At 35.9% G+C, this 25791-nt stretch overlaps 2 protein-coding genes across 2 annotated transcripts in view; one reads left to right on the top strand and one right to left on the bottom strand.

Moving 5' to 3' along the window:
• LOC137403652 (activating molecule in BECN1-regulated autophagy protein 1A-like) overlaps positions 1-20906 on the bottom strand; it is a 29458-nt gene extending 8552 nt beyond the window's left edge. Inside the window, exons 1-12 of the mRNA XM_068089630.1 lie at positions 20806-20906; positions 15818-15881; positions 15664-15722; positions 14262-14445; positions 12053-12231; positions 9810-9875; positions 8710-8950; positions 5838-6906; positions 4550-4658; positions 3589-3729; positions 3411-3505; positions 2956-3060 (exon numbers count right to left, since the gene is read on the bottom strand). Coding sequence (XP_067945731.1) covers positions 2956-3060; positions 3411-3505; positions 3589-3729; positions 4550-4658; positions 5838-6906; positions 8710-8950; positions 9810-9875; positions 12053-12231; positions 14262-14445; positions 15664-15722; positions 15818-15881; positions 20806-20903 — 2410 coding nt within the window. The 5' untranslated portion in view covers positions 20904-20906. The remainder of the gene's footprint in view (positions 1-2955; positions 3061-3410; positions 3506-3588; positions 3730-4549; positions 4659-5837; positions 6907-8709; positions 8951-9809; positions 9876-12052; positions 12232-14261; positions 14446-15663; positions 15723-15817; positions 15882-20805) is intronic.
• A 558-nt stretch (positions 20907-21464) lies between these two features.
• Positions 21465-25791, top strand: part of LOC137403605 (uncharacterized) — a 56179-nt gene continuing 51852 nt past the window's right edge. The window contains exon 1 of the mRNA XM_068089573.1: positions 21465-21548. Within this exon, the coding sequence (XP_067945674.1) occupies positions 21465-21548 (84 nt within the window). The remainder of the gene's footprint in view (positions 21549-25791) is intronic.

Here is a 25791-nt window from a genome sequence, read left to right on the forward strand (position 1 = left end):
TAACAAAAATCTATCAAATGCTACAAATATTATATTCATGAACAAGTGACATAAACGAACCATACTTATATTTCAAGCAGAAACAAAAATTAACATTTTTAAAACAAAAATATTTCCATCGTTTGCTCAGATAGCTGTGTTCTGATTGTTGCTTTCGATGGAACGAGCTTCTTCTGGTTGTCCAGTACCTTCCACAATGTCTTCTGACCTCAACTCGTTTTCTGACCTCCACTCTTCTTCTGCAGTGCTGAACTAGTCGATATTAGAGTCTAAACAATTTTTTGGCAGGGCAATACTTTTACGCGTTGCATTTAGCACAAACAGAATGCGTAAAAGTTTTGCTCGCTAAACGCAACCTTCACCCTAAAACTAGTCGTTCATCTACCATCGTCAATGTAAACCGTTTTTACATATATGTACATGTACTTCGGTGTATCAAGACCACGTTAAATAAGGAACTATTATTAGCCTGAGGCAGTTATTAGTTATTTTTATGGTGTTGTTTTCAAAGTTTTAACAAAAATAAACCGAAAAGCTTTGGAGTTGGACAACAAGAGAATTAATTGTTATCAATGTAAACTGTTCAATAAAGAATAGAGAAAGCATAATATTATTATGCTTTATTAGTTATCTTGAGGTGTTGAATGTTGTTCTAAAAAAAGAATCAAGGAGATTGACCCACTAGAAGCTGAGATATAGACAGCCAAACACAGGTCTACCTAATAAAGAATCAGAGGAAAACCCTTCGAAAATCCCGAAAACTGTGACGTATAAAATCGACTTAATGGTCATGTGCCGGAGTTGCGCACCCTTACCGCCGTTATGTATAATGATTGTTTTGGCTACGAGATGTGAAACGCTTCTCGCGATAGTAAATAATTTACATACTAGCTCTGGTTTCTCAGGAAAATCATCCAAACATTGTGTGGTAAAGGCATTTGCCCACAATTCCTCGCCATGATTTTTTAAAGCAGAAGAGCAGATTTTGACTATTGTGCTTCAAATTTTAACTCGATCTCCACGGATATGCTCCAAAGATCATCTGTTCAACGAACGGCGCGTGTATAGTCTATATGCGATATCCGCGAGTTGCAGTTTGTTTAGAATAAGAAATAGGAATGGGACTTTTTGTTCCTTCATCATTTTTCTACTGTGTATTTACTGCAGCATTCTTCTACTGTGTATCTACTGCAGCATTCAGTTGATTTTCATGATTATCGTCACTATTAACAGACTGGAAGTTCACTACAGCCATAATCTTAAAAAGACTAACTTGACCGTGCTGCTCTTGCTATAAGAAAAGAAAACGATAACTTTTGCTTTGATTTTTCTATTGATCTATTATTTTATCTATGATTATTTTTTATGATTTATATAATATTCATAATGCATATTATACAAAATAATAATATAACTGCGTATAGAATAAATGATGTAACTAATATAATTTGTAGAAAATTCCAAATGATAACCGAGATTGATGATTGATTTAATTGATTCTATTTATTAGCTATAATTAAAAAATCTGAACAACGCTAAAGATGAGTCTGAATAGGGAAGCTAAGTAGGAGAACAACAAAACTGAGCTGAACTAGCAAGATAGCGAAATGTTGCGAAATAATAGATGCGTGTAATTATTTTATGCTAAAACTAATCTACACGTCAGAGGGACTGGTTCGGAATTCTAGGAACGATGATTGTTAGGCCCAATTTGATTGTTCTATACTTCCAGGGATTAAACCAATTAAAACGCCGTGATTGTTACAGGAGAGCGCATTAGTTGGCTTAATTGACCAATGGCACACAAGTCGATTTCATACGTCATATATTGATGATTACCAAAACACTTTTGTTTTTTGGTAGACCTGTGTTTGGCTGGCTATATCTCAGCTTCTAGTTGGTCAATCTCCTTGATTCTTTTTTTAGAACATCAGTCAACACCTCAAGATGAATAATAAAGCATAATAATATTATGCTTTCTCTATTCTTTAAGAATAAGATTTTGTGGACACTTTTCTACTGATCAATTGATATTATGGGCTCGTCAAAATAAAATAATTTCAAAGTAGATGTCAAATGGAGGTGGCGTTCAATTAGAGAGTGGCGCTCTATTTTCAACGCTTCCCTCAGGGTGGCGGTCAATCGAGGTGGCGTTCACATTGAGCTGGCATTCAATTAGAGGTTTTACGGTATATATATAAATCTCAGTTTGTTGTTTCTCTGTCCAGCTATTATAGCGATTAGTATCTAGCAATAATAAATCTGTATTGCAGAAGATTCGATCTTGAAACCTCCCGTTCACCAGGCGATAACCTAACCAATTAAGATATGCGAGATGCAATGAATATTTCATTGCATCTCGCGAATATATAATATTTCATGATATATTTCTCTCATGAATATATATATATTTGTAGCATTTGATAGATTATTATATAACCTATAAATTTGGCGATATGAGTCTTTATTTGGGTTAAAATACTCATAGGGCTCAGTTACGCAACGTCACTGAAGCTTGCTCTTGCGGCTCTTATTGTAAGTTTAGCAATACTGACACTAGCCTACATAAATTAGTCATGGGCAATGTGCCAGGCTTATGGCAAGGTGCAGGCAACTACAATACCTGCCAATGCTTACAAGCTGTTTCTAATACCTGTGCAACACCGGACATTCGGCTAGTCTTCACTATAATAAAAGATACCATTTGTCCGAAGCCACCCTTAGGGTATTAGAAAAGATAATTTGCACAGGAATTGAACACATGCATTCAAGTTCGAAACCAAGAAAACTAGCAACTGCTCCACTCTTCTAATGAGTAATCTGCAATATGGAATGAGTGCACAAGTACGTAATTACTCATAACTGACAGCGGACTGGTTAGAATAACAGAGCTATTGACTCTTTCATCACTTCAGAACCCATCATACTTTCAGAGCTATCAGAGCCACTACCTACCCGGCGCATAGTTGAGACGCAACCTCAGGCCATCTGGTCTCACATGACCAATAAGAACAGGAGATAAGTCCCCGTTTCTCCCAGTCTCAGAAGTGCTCACACCAACTACAAAAGTGAGAAACTCGACTTAGCTGAAAGAGAATGCAAGAAATGAATTCCGTAAAATCACAAGGGGAAAAAGAGTTGAATGCAAATAGGACATGAAGTACTTTTAGCTTGTCACACAATCAATACAAGAAGCTTGAGATTATTGAGGGTTAAGTGCTGCGAGAACTCAGTTTCTTGTATAGGATCTCAGGTTTTTACAGACACTAGTCATTCAAAACAAGCCTGATAGTCATTTACACAGACTAATTGTACCTTCTCAATAGAAAGTCAGTAGCCACTATAAAAGTTGGTAAGTATTCCTATCAACATTAATAAGACTTTATGACGAGACAATCTGCAGAACTCACCCGAACGAGACGATCTCAGTCTACCCTCCGCATTGCTGCCGCTCGTTCTACTACCTACATCAGCGTTAACATCTATTAATGAGCCAGGATCAGAGCTAAAAGACAAAGCATCCCTCGCTGTAAACCAACAGATCACAAACCATTGTCAAGATATTCACAATTGTGCAGATTCCCTTACCTCATATTGTCTCCCATGTCGAGAGGGTTAGACAGGTCACGCAGCTTATCTAGTACATCCTGTATCCTAGCGTTGATAGGCTCAGAGTGTTGTGAGCTGCTATTTGCCCGAAGCACAGCGTCGTAGAGGTTTTTGAGAAGACTGCGTGATAGAGATTAAACTGTTTAAAAAAGCTAGGCAGACCATTCTGAATTAATAACACCCAAAGACTAAAGAAGCAATATAAAGTACTAAACAATAAAAACCTAGATAACCAAACTTTCAAGGCTAACACCTGAACTAGTTTTGATCTTGAATATTGACCTATAATTGACCTATAAAAAGTTACTGTTCCACCGGAAGCTATCCATCAAAACTTTGAATTCGGAGACACTCGTACTCTACGGAGACTCTTCCCACAGAAACAATGTAATTGTCCACGCGAGAAGAATTGGCCTTGACCTCAGATATAGTAATTGAACCTTACGAAAAATGTTTCTTAACAGGGTGTCGTAACGCGTGGCTGCATCGGTAAAATAATCAGCGTGTGCTATAGCTATATCTATAGCCGGAATGCAGACATACATACGCACATCACGTGGTTTTCTAGAGTTTAATCCGTCGAGAGTAGACTGCCCTTCTATTTATCAAATTCAGTCACTGTAATAGTCAAAATTTAAATAAGGTTCCAGCAGTTCATAAACTCGCAGCTGAAGGAGCAAAATGGTGTGTTTAAAAATAAAGTTAGCAGAACTTGAAGTTCCGCGTTAATAAAGGAGAGAGCTACTACTGTAACAGTCAAAGAGCAATAGCTAATCTGTGCAGAAAGATGTAGTAGGTAGCTGGTATTCTGCCTTTGCTAAAGAACAGGCTACCATTCACCCTTTGATAACAAAAGGTACTCCACTGCTGCAAGGGTTATCATGACAGGAAGTCGCAATAAGGCGCAACTGTAGTCAACAATAAGCGTAGATAAGCCTACCTTGTCCTAGTTGGCATCTGGCTGCCGATAGGGGCCATTTCCTCTTGCTGAACTATTATCTCAAGTCTAGCTAAGAGATCTGTGAGTCGACTGGAAAACACTCTGGGTCCTGCATAGTGAGAATTTAAACTGAAAACTACTGGATTCTATAGGAAGTGTAATAGAGAAGATCTGCAGAAGAAATCAGGAACACCCAGTTAAATATGAGCATTAATCAGATATCCCTATGAGATAAGGATTATATTTCAGATATACCTATGAGATGAGGATTATATATCAGATATCACTATGAAATAAAGATTATATTTCAGATATGCCTATCAGATAAGGATTATATATCAGATATCCCTGTGAGATAAGGATTATATATCAGATATCCCTATGAGATAAGGATTATATATCAGATATCCCTGTGAGATAAGGATTATATATCAGATATCCCTATGAGATAAGGATTATATATCAGATATCCCTATGAGAAAAGGATTATATATCAGATATCCCTGTGAGATAAGGATTATTTATCAAATATCCCTATGAGATAAGGATTATATATCAGATATCCCTATGAGATAAGGATTATATATCAGATATCCCTATGAGATAAGGATTATACATGTATATCAGATATCCCTGTGAGATAAGGATTATATATCAGATATCCCTATGAGATAAGGATTATATATCAGATATCCCTATGAGATAAGGATTATATATCAGATATCCCTATGAGATAAGGATTATATATCAGATATCCCTGTGAGATAAGGATTATGTTTCAGAGGTTAATGATGAATTGCACAAAATTTTAATAAATTTTTCTATTATTTGCGATTTTTTGATGTTTGAGGTGATCTGTCTGCCAGGATGTTTCAAGATTAAAATCAACAAAGCTTGATCATGGTTAAAATGCTCAAATCAAGCGAAAGTGCAATGAGGTCTACAGTTGCGAAGAAACAGACAGAATAGAGACACGCAATACAGCCACACGAACGCGATAGCAGATATCAACTATAGCAGCTAGTGACATCATTTTGCGCAGAATTTTTCTGAGCGTTTTAACAGCGGATATAATTAATTAACCATGAAACAACCTGGCAGTCAGATCACCTCAAACATCAAAAGCAATCATAATTGATAAAAAAATAATGGTACTTTCTGGTAAAATCTACTAAAGTTTTGTGTAAGTTAATCTTTAATTATTTAAGCATTATGGCCGCAACACATAAGCAGTAATGAGATATCCCAAAGGATATGCATTATATATCAAAGAGTAACAAGGGTATACCTTGTGGACCCTCGAGGCAACTAACTAACTTGAGGACATCTGACCAAACTCTGCTTCCCGCTGCCATCAAGTCCTGCTGCTCCGCTTGTTGTGCTGCTTCCACAGCAACATTAGGTTCAAAGAAGGCAAGACTGTTCTGTGGTCTGCGTATTGTTGGCGTAGCTGTAGCCAAACTTCGGGCCATACTTGAGTTTGATGGCACTGGTCGAGCTGAGAGCGAGTCAGTTTGTAAGGAAACTCCAAAAACCGAGGCATCAAGAACACTGTGTGTTGACAGTCCAGGCCTGCTCGAAGAACCGCTTTCTGAAGGCTGTAGCAATGACTCGGTTGCAGTAGACGGACCGCCTAAACTAGAGGCCAGAGTTTTCTGTTTATGAGATTGCTCAGTCTTGGCAGAGGAGTTGTGCTTATTGCTAGACGACCCGACTTTGCTTATAGAATGTTCGTCTCTGATAGACAATCCATTCTTGTGAATAGATGCTTTGCCTTTGTTATTAGACGATGCGTTCCTGCTCTTACAAAGTTCATTTTGACTATTAGACAATTTGTCCTTGTTTCTAGACGATTCATCCACCCTCATAGAATGTTGAGCTTGGCTACTTGATGAGACATTGCAACTTGTGGAACTTTTGCATGCACCATTAGACATGCCACTCGGACTTGCAGAATGTTGGCCTTGGCTGTAAGACAATTCTTTCTTCTTTGAAGAGAATCCATTTACGGATGACCCAGTCTGGCGAGCAGGTAAAAAGGGAATGGCATTGTTCAAATTTGTAGCACCGATAGTTCTATGCTGAGGACTATCTGGACTTGATTCAGTCATCAAAGAAGCGTCGGGTGTAGTAGAATCAGGAAGATCAACATTACGAGGATTTTGAAATGTTAGTATCCGCTGCCGAGATGCATCAGTCGGAATGCTGCCCTGTGTGGAAGGAGATGAGGGTTGAAACAAGGAATGTCCATGAGGAGACCTTTGAGAAACTGTTCCTGGACCTTCACATGTGCTGTAGGAAAGGTTACTGCACCTCAGCGCATTGGTTTCATGAAGACTATTCTCGCTGGTGTGAATCTAATAAAGACATTGACAATAAGCAAGCATATATCTGATCTTTGTCAAGCCTGGATTCCTTTCATTTTCATGAGGTAGCGTAGACCTATCAACTATTATTATATTATAATATCAACCATTAAGTATAGGCAATATGTCTATGAGAGGTAGTAATTATTGGTATGTCACTTGTACAGTATGATTACTTTTGCATTTTAAATAAGCAAATTCAAAGAGTGCATTTGAAATTATGCATTACGTTTTTAAAAGATTGAGTTGCATGTATAAGTTCATGAGTTGCATGTCACAGTTCCAAATATAGCTAGTTCAATTATTACCCAATAATTTTTATTTTCATGCGTTATTTTTTGTTATTTTTATGCCTCATAGATATCAGAATTTTCAAAGGTTGACTTGCAACAAAATTCACATTACAGTTATTTGATATGAAAAGATTCACCATGTCTTACTTTGTTGTGTTGTAGGTGCAAAATATGTAGAAAGGTGATTACAAGCTCTTAAAAGCTCAAAAACGTACAGAAAATTGCAGCCACACCAGACTGCTGTAGTTTGGATTCCCTTTCCAAAACGGCTCAAATGTGATGTAGTTGTGAGAGATGGTTTCCGTTTACACTTTCTTGCAACCTTATTCGTCGAAATATTTTCACAAATATACTTCACGCATTCAATAAAACTATGTCTATTGATCTTACGCGTCTATTTTATTGTCATCGTGATGCTGTCACTTTTAGCACTGATATCTTATAACTTACCGTAAAAAATCGTTAAACTTTTTAACCTTACCTCGAATGAGTACATATCATTGTCTGATAATCATGACAAGCCTGTTGGTCACCTGTGATAATCAAAAAGTGCTGCAAAAATTATTTGTGAAGTATTGGGTCACATGATCAGATTACAACTTGACGATTGAATAATGCCGAAACAAAACTGTAAAGTAGCGAGCATCTATATTTGATACGGGGTCTTCAGTAAAACCCAAAGTGTTTGTCATAAACTAGTACTACTATAAGTTTTATATTGAGCTTTGTATTGGCCTTTCAATTTACGTGAAAACATACGTGACAAGACGATAACCAAATTTCGTGATTACGTCATCGAAATAAAGAGATTCCAATCTACGGCGGCTTTTCATTTTTGAGCTTTTAAGAGCTTGTAATCACATTTCCACATATTTGGCACTTACAACACAACAGAGTAAGACATGGTGAATCTTTTGATACCAAATAACTGTAATGTGAATTTTGTTGCAAGTCAACCTTTAACATTAAAAATTGTGTGATGCAACGAAGTTGTCTATGTCTAAAATGGTGCATAGCTAATGATTTTTCAAAAATGCGATATAACCATTTTTAGTTCTGGACTCTACATTTAGCTAACAGATTACATGAACAGAAAAACTGCAAAGATATAAGTAACTTTGCTCACAGCTGGAGATACAAGCATTAAATTTAATCAATTAGCAGGACTAGTCATATCAAGGTCATATCAAGGTAGAGCCAACTACAAATAGAGAACCGATATAACAGTGTCAGTATTTTGTAAAAAATTACAAAAAAATTAATGTTATTCTGCAATGTTTAATAGTGCAAGCAAAAACCCAATTGGTGGATGGAACCTGACAAATAGCATCAGAACAGCGAAACCTTTTCACAAAACATAAACCAACTTAAGTCAAGCTTTTGAGGTTTGGTTACCTTGTTATTCTAGCCTAATAGTTCTATGTGGTGAGGAAAAAGCCAGTATTTTCTGGATGCAAATAAGAATACTTAGCACAACCGCATGTTGCTCATAAGTTCACACCTGATGAAGCTGGGAGTATGCTGTGGCAGCGTGGTAAACATCTGGAGTACCATCACCAAAGCCTTGCTGAGCAAGAAGGTCATTGCTGATCTCCAAGGGATTACCCAACATCTCTCCGAGGGAGATGTCAGCATTGAGACTAGACTGGTAGTGATTTCGGGCCCTGCCAGCCGTCTGGCTTCTCACCGTACTTTGCAGATTCACATCAACAATAGATGATGCTCGACGAAGGTTATGCCAGCTGTATAATTGATAACACGCTAATATAGAGATTGCTAACCTCATTATTTCTGTATGTGCATGGCAAAAATAGTAGCAAATTTCTGATAAAATCTACAAAAAAGCAAAGCATAAAACGATGACCTTAGTCTACCCTCCGCATTGCTGCCACTCGTTCTACTACCTACATCAGCGTTAACATCTATCAATGAGCCAGTATAAGAGCTAATAGACATGGCATCCCTCGCTGTCAAACCAACAGACCAGAAACCATGATGCTGACTCAACAGTTCTCTCAAGATGAACTTACACAAAGTCTGAGTAAACTTTATTACCAAGTATCAACATTTTTTATCACTTGCAAATATTTTCGATGTTGAAGGTGATCTGACAGCCAGGATGTTTTGAGATTAAAATCGACAAAACTTGATTACGGTTAAAACGCTCCGAATAAAAAAAATGTGACATGACATCACTAGTTGCTATAGTTGATATCAACTATTGTGTTCAAGTGGCAGTGTTATGCATTTTTATTCGTCAGTTTCTCTATCATAATCGCACTTTCGCTTAATTGCTTAATCTTGAAACATCCTGGCAGTCAGATCACCTCAAACATCAAAAACAATCACAAATGATAGAAAAATACCAATAGTTTGTGACAAAATCTACTAAGATTTTGTGTAAGCCCATCCCGAAGACTGTTGCTAGTACTAGTAATCTGCTAATCACAAGTTGTCACATCAGAGAAAATCTGTAACCAAGTATTCCTGGACTCGGTAGCTGCAAGGGAAACTAAAAGCACATTTCCACTGTGAGCTTCAGAGATGTTCAGCTTCTGCCTGGAATACACCATAAAACAGGAAATGACTCTAGCTACTCACTCATATTCAGTGCTGGTCGTAATGCCAGTGTAGAACATGTCACCAGTACTGTCAAACTTCACCCACCTAAACAATATCAACACAATTCATACAATATGACATCATAATATCAGCACTGTTCCCTTTTAACTACCCGTTAAGGTTAGTCCTACATAACGAATTACATAATCATCATGTATGTATAGTCACGTATGTCCCGCTTTCAACATCTAGTTGCCTGGTCAACTCATCAAGCTAATGCAACCTTGGATGGTTGTATTTTCTCCTTCAACTATGAGAATACAACATGAAATATCTGCTGAGGAGATGAGAAATAAAATGTTAATGCGTTTGAGTTTGGTGGCTATAAAGACTGTCTATTTCCTTTGAATAATTTAACAACCATTAACACACTCATAGGCAGGTGTAAAAGGCGTTGCTTTTAGCTTACCTAAAGATGAGTTTGTGACCAATAAAAGATCTTTTTATAATGACCATTGTACATTTCCTATTTAAAAATTTGAAAAGAATATTGAATTGTATAGAAGTTATTTTTGATACATGATATAACGCAGTTTATGTTATATTTTTAAATCTGTAGTACTGTATCTTGCTCTACCAACACTGATTGCATTATTTATTATGTTTGGCTATTACAAAGATATAATACATTTATGTTTCTTTTAAAAAGACAGGATAAACTGAATGAAAGCTAAAACAATAATAGATGTAACAGTAACAGATGTAACAGTAATAGATGTAACAGTAATAGACGTAACAGTAACAGATGTAACAGTAATAGATGTAACAGTAATAGATGTAACAGTAATAGACATAACAGTAATAGATGTAACAGTAATAGATGTAGCAGTAATAGATGTAGCAGTAATAGATGCACCAGTAATAAATGTAACAGTAATAGATGTAACAGTAATAGATGTAACAGTAATAGATGTAACAGTAATAAATGTAACAGTAATAGATGTAACAGTAATAGATGTAACAGTAATAGATGTAACAGTAATAGATGTAACAGTAATAAATGTAACAGTAATAAATGTAACAGTAATAGATGTAACAGTAATAGATACAACAGTAATAGATGTAACAAGCTATTGTTACAGGATTCTAGGGAACTAGCTCAGAAGACAGGCAAATATACTGTGATGTAGACTCATCACAGAACTGATATTTACATGAAGTCAGTATAAATAAGGCTCTACAAAAATACCTTGTACAGTAATTTCTCACTTTTCATGGTTTATCTGGACCGGCACTCCCAGTGATCAATGAAAATCCTCGAAATAGAAATTGCTAAACTCGTATCTAATAGAGTCACTTTTTATTAATCGTAAGCATTTTTATTTTGCCTTATGTTCATCAGACAATTTTGAGGATCGAGTGCGATTAAGAAGCATAACAAAGGGTGTAACACGCACTTTGTATTTTTACAATAGGCAGAAAGGAGAACAGCTACTACTATCACAATGATGCGTGCGGAGAGCTCTTACTGGGCCAGAGTATGAAAGAGATTTATGTATTTTGAGTTTCTCTAGTTTTTTATATTCATTTATTTTTCGTTTTTAGAGTGTTTTAATGAATATATTTTACTGCTCAAAGTAGTGAAGCTGTGAGAGCTGAACTGCAGAGTACCGAGGCATTACTTTATGTCTATTCACACTCATGGAATAGAAATCTATCAAGTATTTCAGACAATGACAAGATGAGCTTGCAAAGTATTATAGCCACAATGCAACCGAGTAACCCAAAAGCCTCATCAGCCATCTTGTTTTCGTTGAATAGTATGCATCATCAAACTCATCATTATTTTTTATCGCCAAATAGGAAATGAAGAACATTAGGCTTTAGAGAAGAAATTTTCAGCAGCAACAAGGAGTATAACCCTGGAAGTCTCCAGCCACAACTTGCCAAAAAAGAAATTTAACAACTTCATCGATTAAATGGATGCAAAGCAATTCCTATCTGCTTAGTGTCTACCAGGAACAGCCGCTATCGATAAACACTCCTAGTAACTGTATTTTTAACTAGCTTTGTTTCCAATTTTTGCTGGAGGTTCAATGAGAATAACCAGTATTTTGTAAACTTTAGAAAGCATTGAAGTCATGAGAATCTAGGCTATAGAATGAGTTAATAAATTTGCAACCATCATTTTAACATGAACTAGTGCAGCTGACATGCGTCTTGATAAACCAAGAAAGAACTGGATGAAAATAACTAAAAACATAAACTGGTAAATGTCCGACCTGACTTTTTCGCAAGGTCGTTTTGATCCAGCGAAGAGTTGGGGCTCCATTGAAACCTCCCAGTTCCAAAGAAGAACATTATGTCCATAGGCTATGAGGAGTATCTTTGCTGTGGGATGTAAGGCAATGGACGGCACACTATACTTCCCAGGACTCAACCACATATCACAGTTTCCACTCTTAAATAAGCAAACATTGAAAAATGTCAGGCGGCACCAGTCAATATATAAATGAGTGAGTTGTTCAATTAACCTTTTGTACAGCGGTAGGGCATCAAATGAGTTTATAAGTGACAAAACCGATTGCATAGTTTTTGTAGAAGGAAACCATATCATGCTTGACCTAGCGCAATGGTCTAGATCATTTCAATATCATGCAAATTACTATAAGCAGAACTTCGTGATTGCCGAAAATCACCAGACGATTCAATTCAATATTGCAAATTTAAAATATCGAATCACGATATATCGTCATGTTCCTCTAATTATAGACGACTTATTTATCATGTAGAAATAGACGAATAAATCGTCATTTATAGACAATAGACATAAATGGCCACAGGAGCTGACTCTACCTCTGTTCTCCTGACCATGCTCTTTAGGAGGTCAGACCCATGACCTCACAACCCGCTGCCTGCTGCTTCAATTCTACGAGCTAGCAAAGGCTCTCTAGCAACAAATCTTAGACAATTTATGAGTCTCTTTTTTCACACGCGAAGATATAATTTTGCAAGAAATTAGATTGCATTTTTATAAAGAAATTTTGTCTATGAAAAAGTTAGGAATGCAGTTACAGTGATCAGTTATCGTCAGCATGTCAGACATTTCTTGTGGGGTCATGCTGACGATCTCTTCTATCGTCTATTTATAGATGATTCGCGATATATCGAGATATAATTACTATGTAAACAAGGCTTGTGAACTTTTGCTACGATTTATTTGTATATTTTAGCTTGAAAAAGACTGTTTTGTGATCATGATAATCAGAAACATTTATTTTATGAATGCCCGGGTGTATGGAAGTCGATGGAATGAGCTTATTATATGACTAGAAGGTCCATGCATTTTAGTTCTAGTATTACTCACTTTGAAAATCATCAGGTGTGAGATAAATCATCATTACAATTATATCATTAATAGGATTGGTGATATTTCTTTACATGGTGATGATTTTCATATCGCCTACTTTCAAAATCACCATCAAACAATTGAATCGCCATATCGCGAAGCTCATATTATAAGCAAGTACTGTTGGCTAAACGATATGCAATCAGTAGCAAGATATGAAATCGGACTATATTCAGCTGTACTTGATGTATAACAAGCAGTGTCCAAAGTGCCCCAAGATGCAAAAAATTTGAGGCATAGCAACAAAATTTCGAGCAATTTTGTGCCTTGAAATGCGAGCAAACTTTGAGATACGAGCCAGTTCACGATGCAGCCGCTAAGTGGCGGAGTATGCGAGAATTCGCTTACAAGAACAACATTGCTCATTCGTTCTCACCAGATCAAAATGGATTTAAAAAGGGTGGCTAAAAGTAGGGGTGAATCAAGTCTAAAAGCGAGACAAAAAGAACCAAGCCGGAAGGTAATGAAAAAAATACAAACAAAATTAGAATTAAGTTTAGTGTAAGATTAAATCTTATTTTTAAGTGTGTGGTTAGTAATATAAATTCATTTAAGTTTTATTTAAAGGTCATGTTATGTGTTAACTTGACGGTTAACCACAAAAGGTTAACCGTCAAGTCTCTGTCTCGAAGATTAGAACTCCATACAGTATTGTACATAATGCTACATTTTATTGCAGATCATAACCACTAGATAGGTATTTGCTGATTTGCGCGCGTAGGTGGCTAATTAAAACAATTAAAAACATGTTTTTCCATTGTAATATCCTGCTTTTAGGTGTTTTTTTCTCTGGTAATTGGAACGGATTAACATGTATTAAGTTATTTGATGTAAGAAAAATTGATTTGAAACACGAATGAATATGTACATACAAGCTTGGTCCTACAATGCATTAAGCTCATATCTCAAGGCACATGTACATTATTACTGTAGCGCCTGTAAACAGGTTTTTTATGACAAGGGTGTACTAGCACAGGGTGGCAACCAATTACTACAGAAAAAAATGTATTAAACCAAAAGTTAAAAATCACAGCTATATGACTAATTATGAGGCTGACAAGATATGTCACAGGAGTACGCACCAACAGATCCCAGATGCGTACTTGGCCAGCAAGACAACAAGTGGCTATGATGTTTGGATGGGTTTTGTGAAACTCGGCAGTCCATGGTGACCTTGGATGACCCTTCAATGTCTGAACAGCTCTCCCAGACGCAACATTAACAATCCTGACTGTATGGTCGCGATTCAGCAATGCCATGTAACGCCTGCACACAAGTTAGCGGAATGACCATGGAAAGGTGCTCAAACTGAAGTGAATACGAATATGGCAAGACCAGGAAGCGTCTTAAGAAGTCATGTTCTAATGCAAAACAAAAACAATGAGGACAGTGTGACTAGGCTGTCCCACTGATAAGGACACTAAGTTTAAAGGTTAACAGACAGCATCATGGTATGAGCTATTAGTAGCACACACACACACATCAAGGTTTCAATAACAGTTTTACATAATTTCAACTAAATATTACGTTTTAGCGACAATGAAAGTTGCAGAAATAAAGAATAACAATATAGACAATTTTAAATAATAACTAGAAACAGTGTCAGTGCTGTGTAATTGTAGATGAATCGGTCAGTTAGAACATCTCAAAACTATTAAATTAAATGGCTTATTGTCAGAAGCCTGAGGGATGGAAGTGGAGAGTGGATTGATCAGTTTTAAAAAAATTACTTTTGAGAACAATGGCTTTTCAAATTTCTAAATGATGTAAATCAAGAATTTACTGATAGTACATGTTATAATAAAAGAAACAGATGCAAATATATGTAATTTTATAGCCACTATTAAAAAACTAATGCACTACAAACTAATGCATTAACAAATACAGACATAATGACTCGGCCTTTTCTCAGACTTTTATGAAACACACATCAACTTGCTAATAGACATGCAAGGAGACAGAAAAGGTCGTAGAAATGGCAGCAACTATATTCTACTTGTATCTTGTATTGTCTAGTGGCTGACTTATAAAATATAGCAATAGCAATATATTGTTGATCATAATGCTAGCCAGCGTCGTAAAAATGCATTCCTGAAAAATTAGATTTGATATCAGTGCATACAATTAATATTTGTTTTCATGTCTAACATTAAACTATCTTAAACAAAATTCTACAAAATCATTGCATAAAATAGGACACTATAATAGTGAGCAGTTGATAACATAATCATTGTTGTCAGTTGGATGAGAAGATTTTTACTCATAAACATTTAATACATTAGGCGTGTAATGGTTTTTAATTTACCTACACAACTGCTTGTGCGTAGACGACGAATGACCCTGACATAATGCTGGAGGGACTACTCTTGATTAACATCAATTTGTCTTGTCGGGTAACCATTTGGGCAAAAAACGCAGACTTTGCCATTGTCACCCGTCTTTTAACAGACACGGAAATATTTCAAAGCACAAAAAATAACCTACCCATCATGACTAAGGGCAATAATAAATATGGCTACTGGGTCCCCCACCAGAGAGCATTCCTAAAACAAAGAAATAGTTGCCATTTAATTAGGGTTATTGGTTTTATTGACATAAATTAACACATCTCAATTGAAATGAGGTAGATAGGCCAAACCTTTGCTAAGGCTCCTTTAGTTGCTTTTTCTTCCAACCAAGTTTCGAGCCACTTTGTAAGAGATCTATAACATGACAATAAACTAATCAGGAAGTGTCAACATCGATAAAGAAATGCATGATCATGTAAGATATATTTATGAAATCTGATGTCAAAGCAACTCAAAAATAATGCTAGTTTTCCAGCATTGACCTGCTGTACGATTTTCAATTGGGAACTCTGTCTCAAGGCCACAAAAGTTTTTCTGCCATTAAAATGTTTTCAGCTAAGCCCAAAAATGTGATATGATATACCAATAAAAATGAAGAATGAGCATGTAATGTAGTAAGTCATCGATGCAGGAAATTGTGATATAGCAGTTAAAGTGTTTGTATTGGTACCGGAGCGCATAATTTTTGAGAATGAAATAACATTTCATTGTCAGTAAATTGCTAAAAACTCTAAGGTTGTTAGTCATTAAAATTACATAAATATGCTTTGTAATACTTTGTATAACAAGTAGAATCCAATACTTCGACAGTCGATCAATTAGTCTCTGAAGTGCCTGTTTTACATGTTTTGCTACAAATACATCCGCTGATGTCCCAAACACACAGCAGCACTATCACATTTGTACTCAGTTGTAGTTACAGAGCCCGGCTGCCTTAAATACTTCCACGCTTAATGCCTTTTGGCTGTAAAACTTTATACGCACATCTGCGAATGGAGGAAAGCTGTGACCACAGTCATGTCCTTTCTTAGGAGACAAAAATATTCTTAGGCTGTGGAATGTTAAACTAAAGCTCTCTGTTTGTTCCTTGCCATACTTTTAGAGAGCACTTATGAATACAGTGAAAATGTGCTTCAATAGATTTGAAACTACGTATACTACAATTAAGTAACAGCACCTTACAAAAAATTTCTAAAGTGACAACACCAGCTGTTATAAAACTGTTGGGTAAAGTTTTTTCTATATAGTTGAATATGTAATTATATTCTCTTCTCAATTCTTATAAATGATGTTCAATGAGATGCTATGAGACCAAAAAGAGTCGTAAGTTACATAGGTCATGAAGTTAGGTTACCTTATGTATCAACTGCTGATACGTTCTGATACATTTCAGTGTTATGACTATAGAGCTGTCATCAACTTACTGCTAAGCAAAAACATAGAGCCAATCTGAGTTTGCTGTGTTATAGTAAATTGAAAGCGCGAAAAAATTAACAGGACAATTTGCTACAGACAGAATAGTAAGCAGTAAATGTTTGACAAATTTCTCTAGCTTCAGTTCTACTAAGAGTCACAAAAATACAAATGAAAACTTTAATTTTTTACTTCTGTTTTGCAGCTAATTATATTGAAGCATGTTATAACAAATAGAAAAATCTTACAATATATCTTAGCATGATCAAAGCTTTGTGAGGGACAAGGAAGCAAGTGTCTGATTAGGACAACTCAATATGTATTGAGACGAATGGTGAAGTTGGTGCGTAAGGCTAATGCAAACTCCAGATAGAAGCTAGTTTTGTGGTATCTGTTCATAATTATAACTTTATGACTAAAACCTGAGAAATATTGTAATATGTGCTTTGCTGTTATTGGCTGCTAAGGATGATATTTAAAGTGGTTTGTACCATAATTTGACAAAATCGTAGATTGCAGGTGGGACTGAGAAATTACACTAGTAGTATTTCAATATCTTTAAAACGGGCTGTTCTTTTTCGAGATGACCGAATTATGAGACCAACGGCTTAGCAAAACAACATTTACACCTTACATTACCAGACTATTCTTTCTTAAATAGAGAGACCATCTACAACTTATAAAATAAGAGAGGGTGTACCTAGATTCATTTTCAACCTAATGCCTCTGCTGCTTATTACAGGGGCATCAAAAAATGGACAACTATTCAGAACCCTTGCTCACACAGGATGTCATTAAACTATTTCCGGAGTAGAAGCCAAAGATAAACTAAATTAAGTGTTTCCCATCAGAATTTTTGGGAATGACTATTGTAAGTTGTGAACATGCATGATGACGACTCAAATATTAAGAAAAAAATTAACTTCTACTTAGAGGTAAAGAAGATTCTTGGTCAGTTGACTAGGCCCAATGGTCCCCTGCATGAGATATGGATGCTTTATCCAGTGTACCAAAAGGACTTTGATTGAGTCATATTATCACAATGTTAAACAACAAAAAATGAGAGAATTCACCGCATACGTATTTGAATATATGTGGACTGAAAGCTATTAAGCTGTGAAGCTTGATCTATGAAACATTCAAGTTATTTCAGGTGAAAAAAGTTTAAGTGCAAAAATTTTATAGTACAATGACAGCCCATGAGCTGTTGATGTTCGATGAAATAAAAAACAAGAAGGTAAATTGGCATAGATTTGTCGATTGCATAAACGTCATCAACTGTACCTCAATCACAAACTCCCAAGGAATAATGGAGGTATCAGTTTAGTAAAACACTACTAAATACATGAATAACAAGAATACACGGTGATTGAGTGAGGTACATCTTTCTTACATAGAAGCGCTCAAGCAGCCAAAGGTCACAGGTTTGAGTGAGCTGATCGTAAGACAACCACGGCTTTAATTGCACAGTTGATTGATGAGTATAAACCGGAGCTAATCGTTAAACTGGTCAAATCTGCTAGTAGCAAGGCGGATGTGCTGACTAGAGTAAACCAGAGGTGACTGAGAAGTAAGGAAAGGCAGTCTGTACAGCAGTAAGAGGAGGCGAAATAAACGATGATGACGTATGGCACACTCATGACTTCACCAATTAGGAGTAGAGCAATAAGAGGGCAATAAGCAAAGATGTGTCATGGAAAACATCATTAAAAATTGTTTCATCTTTCAGAGGGTGGATCCTGCACCTGTGCACTTCAAAACAGAGATTTTGGATGCAGAGAATGTATGGCACAGATTGGCCACTGACATTTGTCATTGCAAAAATGTGACCTATTTAACTGTCATAGTTTGTGGGCAAAGCAAATTTGCATTATGAGCAAACCTCCGTAATAATAGTGCAGATGCTGTTCAACTATCACACATATTTGCAGAGCGAGGGCCACCTACAAAGCTACCGTCAGATAATGGTCCATGTTTTTCCAGCAGTTGGTTAGAGTCAGCACTAAAGAAATGAAGTGTAAACCGCATATATAGTTGGGAATATCGGGAATATGGTGCCTCAGATAATGGTATAATAAAACGTAACCATAGGACTATAAAGGGAACGGCAGTAAGGTCAGAGGGCAGTATTGGAGACATGGTGCACTATTATAATTAATAACTCGCCAAACTATGATGGTAAAATCCCGGCCCAGATGATATGCATGTATATCATCTAGGCCTTTTTACTAATATAATATACTATATCATAGTAGTATAAGACGATTGCATTAAATAAAATTGTGATGTCTCTGCCAATTTATACAGAATTGGTGATACTGCTTAGGTCAAACCAACCAATATGAGATCAAATGCACATCAGTGTGGAAATCGGGAAAGGTATCTTCGATGGTGACAAGCACTGCTGTCAAGGTTGATGGAACCACTTGGCACATTGCAGACCTAAGACCGGCATCAAACATGACAAGTGAAGAAATATACAAAACAATTGAAAGGGACACAATTTATGATCAAACTGAATAAGTTGACAAAGCTGAGTAGACAAAGTAGATGATAATGAGCAGCAAGTTGATGATCCTGGGCAAGGCCAAATGCACGAACATCCAAATAGCACACAAAGGGAAGTTAGACATAGAAGGTCACCGAGGTGGCTGGCAGACGCTGATGTGGAATGAATTAACAAGTAATCACAATCTGATCAGCGCCATTTTCCCTGACCTGTGAAATCAGGGAAAATGGTGCCGTCAATTATCTAAGACGAATCACCACACACAACTTGGCTTTGTACTGTTGTAGTTGTATGTATTTAAAATAGTTGTGTGTCATCTTGGAATTACTATGCAACAATTATGAATTATAGGTTATTTCTTTGTTATAGGTACGCAAATCTAACTCACTGTCCAGACTGATTTCAAGAAGGGGTGACATGCTATTATTCTATATAATTGACCTACGCTCGCTCTGCAATTATCTATTATTATGCTATGAACTATTATGTGAAATGGTGGTAAATGATGTGTTTGGTGCTCCATTGCTGGTTTGTTGCCATGTAGATCTGAATGGAGCGAGTCCGTTATATCTTACGCTCAAACTTATCTGGATAGAATATTAGTACACTAACTTTCCGAAAGGCAAATCGTGACATGTATGTAGGGGTGCGAATCGTACATCCAACAAAACCATTTTCACACAAAGGCTTAACTTGAAGAAAAAAAAATTGTACTTAGGAGATCTTGTACTGTCATAAGTCTTCTCCCAAGGCCTGTGAACTAGCTTCAGCAGAAGACACATTTATTAAAAGGGTGCTTGCTACACTCTTTTTGTAGTCTTGAAAACTGCTGATTAAAAATTGAAAGCTGTTGAAAAATTCGCACCAAGAACGTAAAAGTTGTCAGGTCGTCATCCAACTGGCTGTTTTTATAAACGAGTCATTTTTTTTTAAAAAGCTATCAACATAAAGGCCTATGCTTGACAAGCAAAGCATGTGCGATTCAACAGCTACAACAGGTCGTTAATATACACCAGAAACAACGCTGGTTCTACTAATTTTTGGAGAGCCTCTTGGGTGGTCTGAAAAAAATGTACTACTCAACAACAGTTAGTTAAGGTTATCACTCACCATAAGCTCAGACACCATACTGTTAAGCTATTGTACAGAGAATTTTTATATTTACTAAAACTCATTATATGTATGCCAACTTCATTTTCGTCAGCTTTTGGCCTCAACGAATCAGTGCGTTTGCTGTGTATACAAATCTGTTTGGTAGTTGGTTTAATTGAACTGTGATTTCAACGTTGGTTTACTGAATCATGCCTCGAGCTTTTCATATCAATTTAGTAAGTTATTAAACTAATACAACCATACCTCCCATTTTTAAGTATCGGTTTGGTAAGAGACGAGCCATGTTCTCTTAGAAAAAGAAAGTTTTTTAATGAACAGCTCTTCAACATGTTACTTCGCATCGGCCGCCTAGAAGGCGATGTGCTAATAATCAACGCATGACCAATAACCACTCGACTATATGAAATGTCATCATCCAATCAAATGCTTTTGCCCGTAGCAATATTGTATACTGGCCAATTGTTACTCAAACTAAGCATTGTCCAACACGAAAACTAACAAATCACTAACAAGTCAACGATTTCGATGTACGCACTGCAACAAGTCCTTTAATTTTACAACCGAAAGTGATTTAATAAAAACTATCTAAATGTTGTTAGTCGGCTCTACGTGGCAAAACATTCGATAATAGGTCAACCAACTTTTTTCTCAGTAAGTGTAGCACAGTACGACTGTGGCCGTATTATTATTTGCCTGAATGCGAGATCGGACACGCCGACGGAATCGTCTGATGTATTTAGAGTTATTCCACCTTCAATAGTGTGTTTGAAGTTTCAAGTCTATTTTCGAATTCCGTTTCCTATAAGGTAGGCTAATGGAGTAAGTGACGTATAAACAGCTGCGAAAACAGTCTATAAGTCATCTCCATGATAAACAGTAAACATTCGCCAGCGAGCAAAAACATGGAAGGTCCACATTCAAAATTTCATGAAAGTTTTCACAATACCACCGCCTACTCTTCTCTTGCACCGCCTTCTTACGAAACAGTAAGTTAATTTTATTGTATTTTATAATAACATAATCTCGTTGTAATGGCCATATTGTAGTGTCACGGAACGTTTCAGTCGTTGGTCACGAGCTAAATCGATGATTATGCTTCAATCTAATGTATTCTGATTTAAAGGCAGCAAGTATTTTCTAAAAAGAAGCATGTAGTAGGAGAAAATGAATTTTATATAAGCAGTGCAAGCTTAAATTGTGATACAGTAGTAAAAACAGACAGTGGAAGTGTGGTGCAAATAGGTACGCCTAGTCTAAGTATTTGGTGTTTTTGTCAGTTTACATTATTAGAGCATTGGTGGTAGCTATTGAGCAAGAGTAAGTTAATAAACATACATGTACTAACTAATGAAAAAATAGCTCCCACTAATGTTAAACAACCAATTGGAAATGGTTTTCAGTCAGCCTGGAAGATAGTGACTGAGTTGTTTATCTACACTAACTTGGAATGGTCAAGTATTTGAACTCTTTTGTTAATATCTCAAAAGATTAATATGTATTGCTGGTAAATGATGATTGACTAAAGAGACAAAGGTAGGTGAAGTAAAGTTATATTCAAGATTTCAAACTAATGAAAAGTAATACCTCCAGGTTATTATGGTCTTTTGAGGAAACGTTGTGATATTCATGCTGTGTATATAATTGAATTTGCATCACTCATTAAATTTCAAGAGATTTATACCAAAAAGGGGATAAAAGCTAGCAAACACTTATGATTTTATTTCAAACATGTCCTGCAAATTGATAAAACCTATTATTGTTTCATATATCAAACCTAAGATAGGTTTATTCAGCTAGGTCTAAGACAGGTTCAGAAACAATCATCTTTTTAAAAAAATACGAACTTTAAGATAATATCAACATGTCACTGACTAACATGGGTGACTAATGAATGTTTCTAAAAATTTCTGTAAGGTATTTAACTGCAAATCTTGATTAAATTCCTTGGTAGGCTTGTAGAGTAAGTCATAAGAAAAGAACTGGTGCTAGGAGTCTCATAGCATTGTCTAACTGCCATGTATACATAAAGTTTGTGTGAATTATAACTCGGTGAAGTATTTTTTTTGCAGTCCTATAAAAAAATTGTTTTATAACTAAACTAGCTGAATGCCCTGTGTAGCACGGGTAATAGAAAACAGCTTATAAACATCACATCATCTTTTCTACTACATTACCTTGAAACTATATTGCCAGCAACTGTTTATAAACTGTTTTTATTATCTGTGCAATGCTGGGCATTCACTTAATGAGGCCACCTGGTAATCATTACTTGTGATGCAATTTAATTACGCGTATTTTAGCCGATGTAATGAATATCTTCATCATTGCATCGTTGTTGACAAAGCTCAGTTGAATGCTGTAGTCTCATGGATAAGATCTACACCTCCAGAACTAGGGTTTCTGAAATCAAATCATCTGCAAAGCCGGTTTTTTTACTAAAACACTATCAAAATAACTGGCAAACTTTGAAATTTATAGATGTAGATGAAAACTCAAAAAACTTATTTTACTTGTTTTATGGTATATTATTTGTCAAACCCATCTATAGATAGAGTAATGCAGCCATTGATTGCATCAGCAATTACAGTAGCTAAAATTTCTTGCCATACATTTTGCATGTTGCCTCAACTGGAAAGAGAAATTGTCAAAATGACTTGTTCAAGCCAACTGTAGTTTGCAGTCACAGTGTATCAATAGCAACTTAGCATCCTCTTGCAAAAATGTTCTGTTTGGCTTCTTAAATGATCCTCCAAAGCTCACGTTTGTATTAATCAAAAAATATGTATTACAGTAACTATTGTACTCTATGCTGTTTTTATAACTGCAGTGACCAGTGTATTTTATTGAATATAATCTAAACCAAAAACTGAAATAATACCGAAACTATATATATGCGTTGCTGTAACAATACAACAAACTGCCCTTTTTCAAGAAGGATTAGAAAATTTGATGTGTGTATGAAATTTTAAACAAAACGAAAACTTTGATGAATAGTCAATTACATGTAAGTACGATGCAGCTTAGTTGATGACCTGCGCAGCTCTTTCCATAAACAACAAACCTATGGCTACCCTTTTAAATGTATGATTACTTAGTTATTACCTATCTACAAATTATTTCTTTTGAGTGTAACATTTGCATGATGAGGTTCCAGTACCGAAGGCTGGAATAACCATAGAGTGATGATTAAAGGCAAATACATGTAAGTTGATGAATTTTCAGTTTTTAGCCCACATGGTTAGACCGCCCTTCCTATGCTCTGATAGTTAGCATGACCAATGCGAAGAAGTGAATATAAGGCTGTTATCTTATATATAAGCTTTAAAGCCTAAATTCTAAATGTTGATTTCATATTATATATATATATTATATATATATAATATATAAAATATATATATAAAATATATACATAATATATTTATAATATATATAATATAAATATATAATATATATATTCATATTACATATATATATATTATATTATATATGTTGACTTCAAATATTCATTTATTTCTTTACAATATACCTCATACAAGTCTCATATGAAAACTTGTTAGCGGTTAATAAGAATAGTAAGTTCCTGAAAAATATCTTATAGTTAGTTAGAACTATACTTACTGCAAAATTACTGCAACACCAAGTGCCCCCCTCCCCGCCGTACTTACCATATTTTCTAACTTCTTAAGATTAGCAATCATTCTATTTTGGTTGAAGCTTGCAGTGAGCATTTTCCCCGCCATTTACAAATTTAAAAAAAAATATTGTTTTAGTGTTTTTCAAGTTTTCGGCGAGAATGACAAGATGTAAGCTAAAACAAACCCAAAAACCAATTTTATAATCATTATATTATGATGAACGTCAGTGTCTTAGAAACGTCATCATAGTTATCATTTGTTATATATCATTTAATATTGTTATTTATGTTATATTTATATCATCATCGGATTTACTCTCCTTTAATTCATGTAGGCTCTTCAAATTATTGTTATGAAATTATAGATATATACATGAATATCATTTCATACTGTTTTAAAACCTTTCTTTTATTTTTGTTTATGCTACTGGTAGGAGCTAGATGTTAACTGCCTGTATGTCTATGCTGATCTCTTAAACCTACTGCATTCTAGTGGACAACCTTCTTTGTTTGGCCAATATTAAAGGCTGAACAGCAAATCGCCGTCAGTTTTGAACCAAAGCTCTGACGAACTAGCTGAAGTTGTGCATGCTTTGCTCCTGACTCGTCTTTATAGCTGAGACTTGGTTTCGTAATATTTTATAAAGCTGGAAGGTTGTGTACACTGTGTTGGTATCACCGAGCTGCCCAAGGATATTGTGCTTTTAATTCAGCTTATTGCCGCTGGGAGTGAAAAGCTTCCAACCGACCTTCAGAGCTCGGCTGAAGGTTTTTAGCAAGGAAATCGCGTTTTTCCACTAAAATAGTTAGAAGTTGTAAAACAGACCTTTTTTAGTTATGTGCAAGTGCTTTGAAACAGTTTCAAGGCTTGTTTGCTGACAGCTCTAAGACTGTAGTTTCTACTTCTGAATGAGCGCAGAAAGGTAGAGAGCGCTTGTCTGAGGGAATTCGAGATATGTTTCTTAGCTACCTATCCTTTGTTACAAACAGTCCTTAGTGTACTCCTGTCCTAGAGAGTATTTATAGAGAACCTAGCAATTCTCCCATTTGTTCATTTTACCATAAAGTCTAAGATATGTGAAGACAAGCATCCACTTATAGCTTTTTCTTATATCCTCTTAACTATACTATATGAGAGAGCAGTAAGCAAATGGTTTTCAGTAACTCAAAGTTTTAAAGAAGGGGATGTAAGCACTTGCAAGGAGGCAGCTTGGCAAGAAGGCAACTCAGTGGCTGTGTAATTGTAATGGTCTGGTGCAACTACCTTCAAAACTGCTTCCAGTTCATTACTACTTGTTTGATATTGATTCTAATAACTGCCGAGTCCACTGACGGATGTCCAGGCAGTGACCTTGCTAAGCTAACATGATCCCGGTCCCTGTGTCTTTAAAACAGATACCGGGATGGTGCCCTGGTAACTTCTGGGTGATCCGGGTTGAGAAACAAGACTAATTGTTGTGAGTAAAAGATATGTATTTATGACACAAAGGTCTAAACACAGTCTCTCTACAATTTGGACCTCTTATATATACACTCACTTCAGGGTAAAACTCTTTCAGACCCGGATCAGACTAACGAGAGGCCGTGCAAACAAT

Source organism: Watersipora subatra, chromosome 9 (genome assembly GCF_963576615.1).
Source record: "Watersipora subatra chromosome 9, tzWatSuba1.1, whole genome shotgun sequence".
In the NCBI taxonomy this organism is placed as follows: domain Eukaryota; kingdom Metazoa; phylum Bryozoa; class Gymnolaemata; order Cheilostomatida; family Watersiporidae; genus Watersipora; species Watersipora subatra.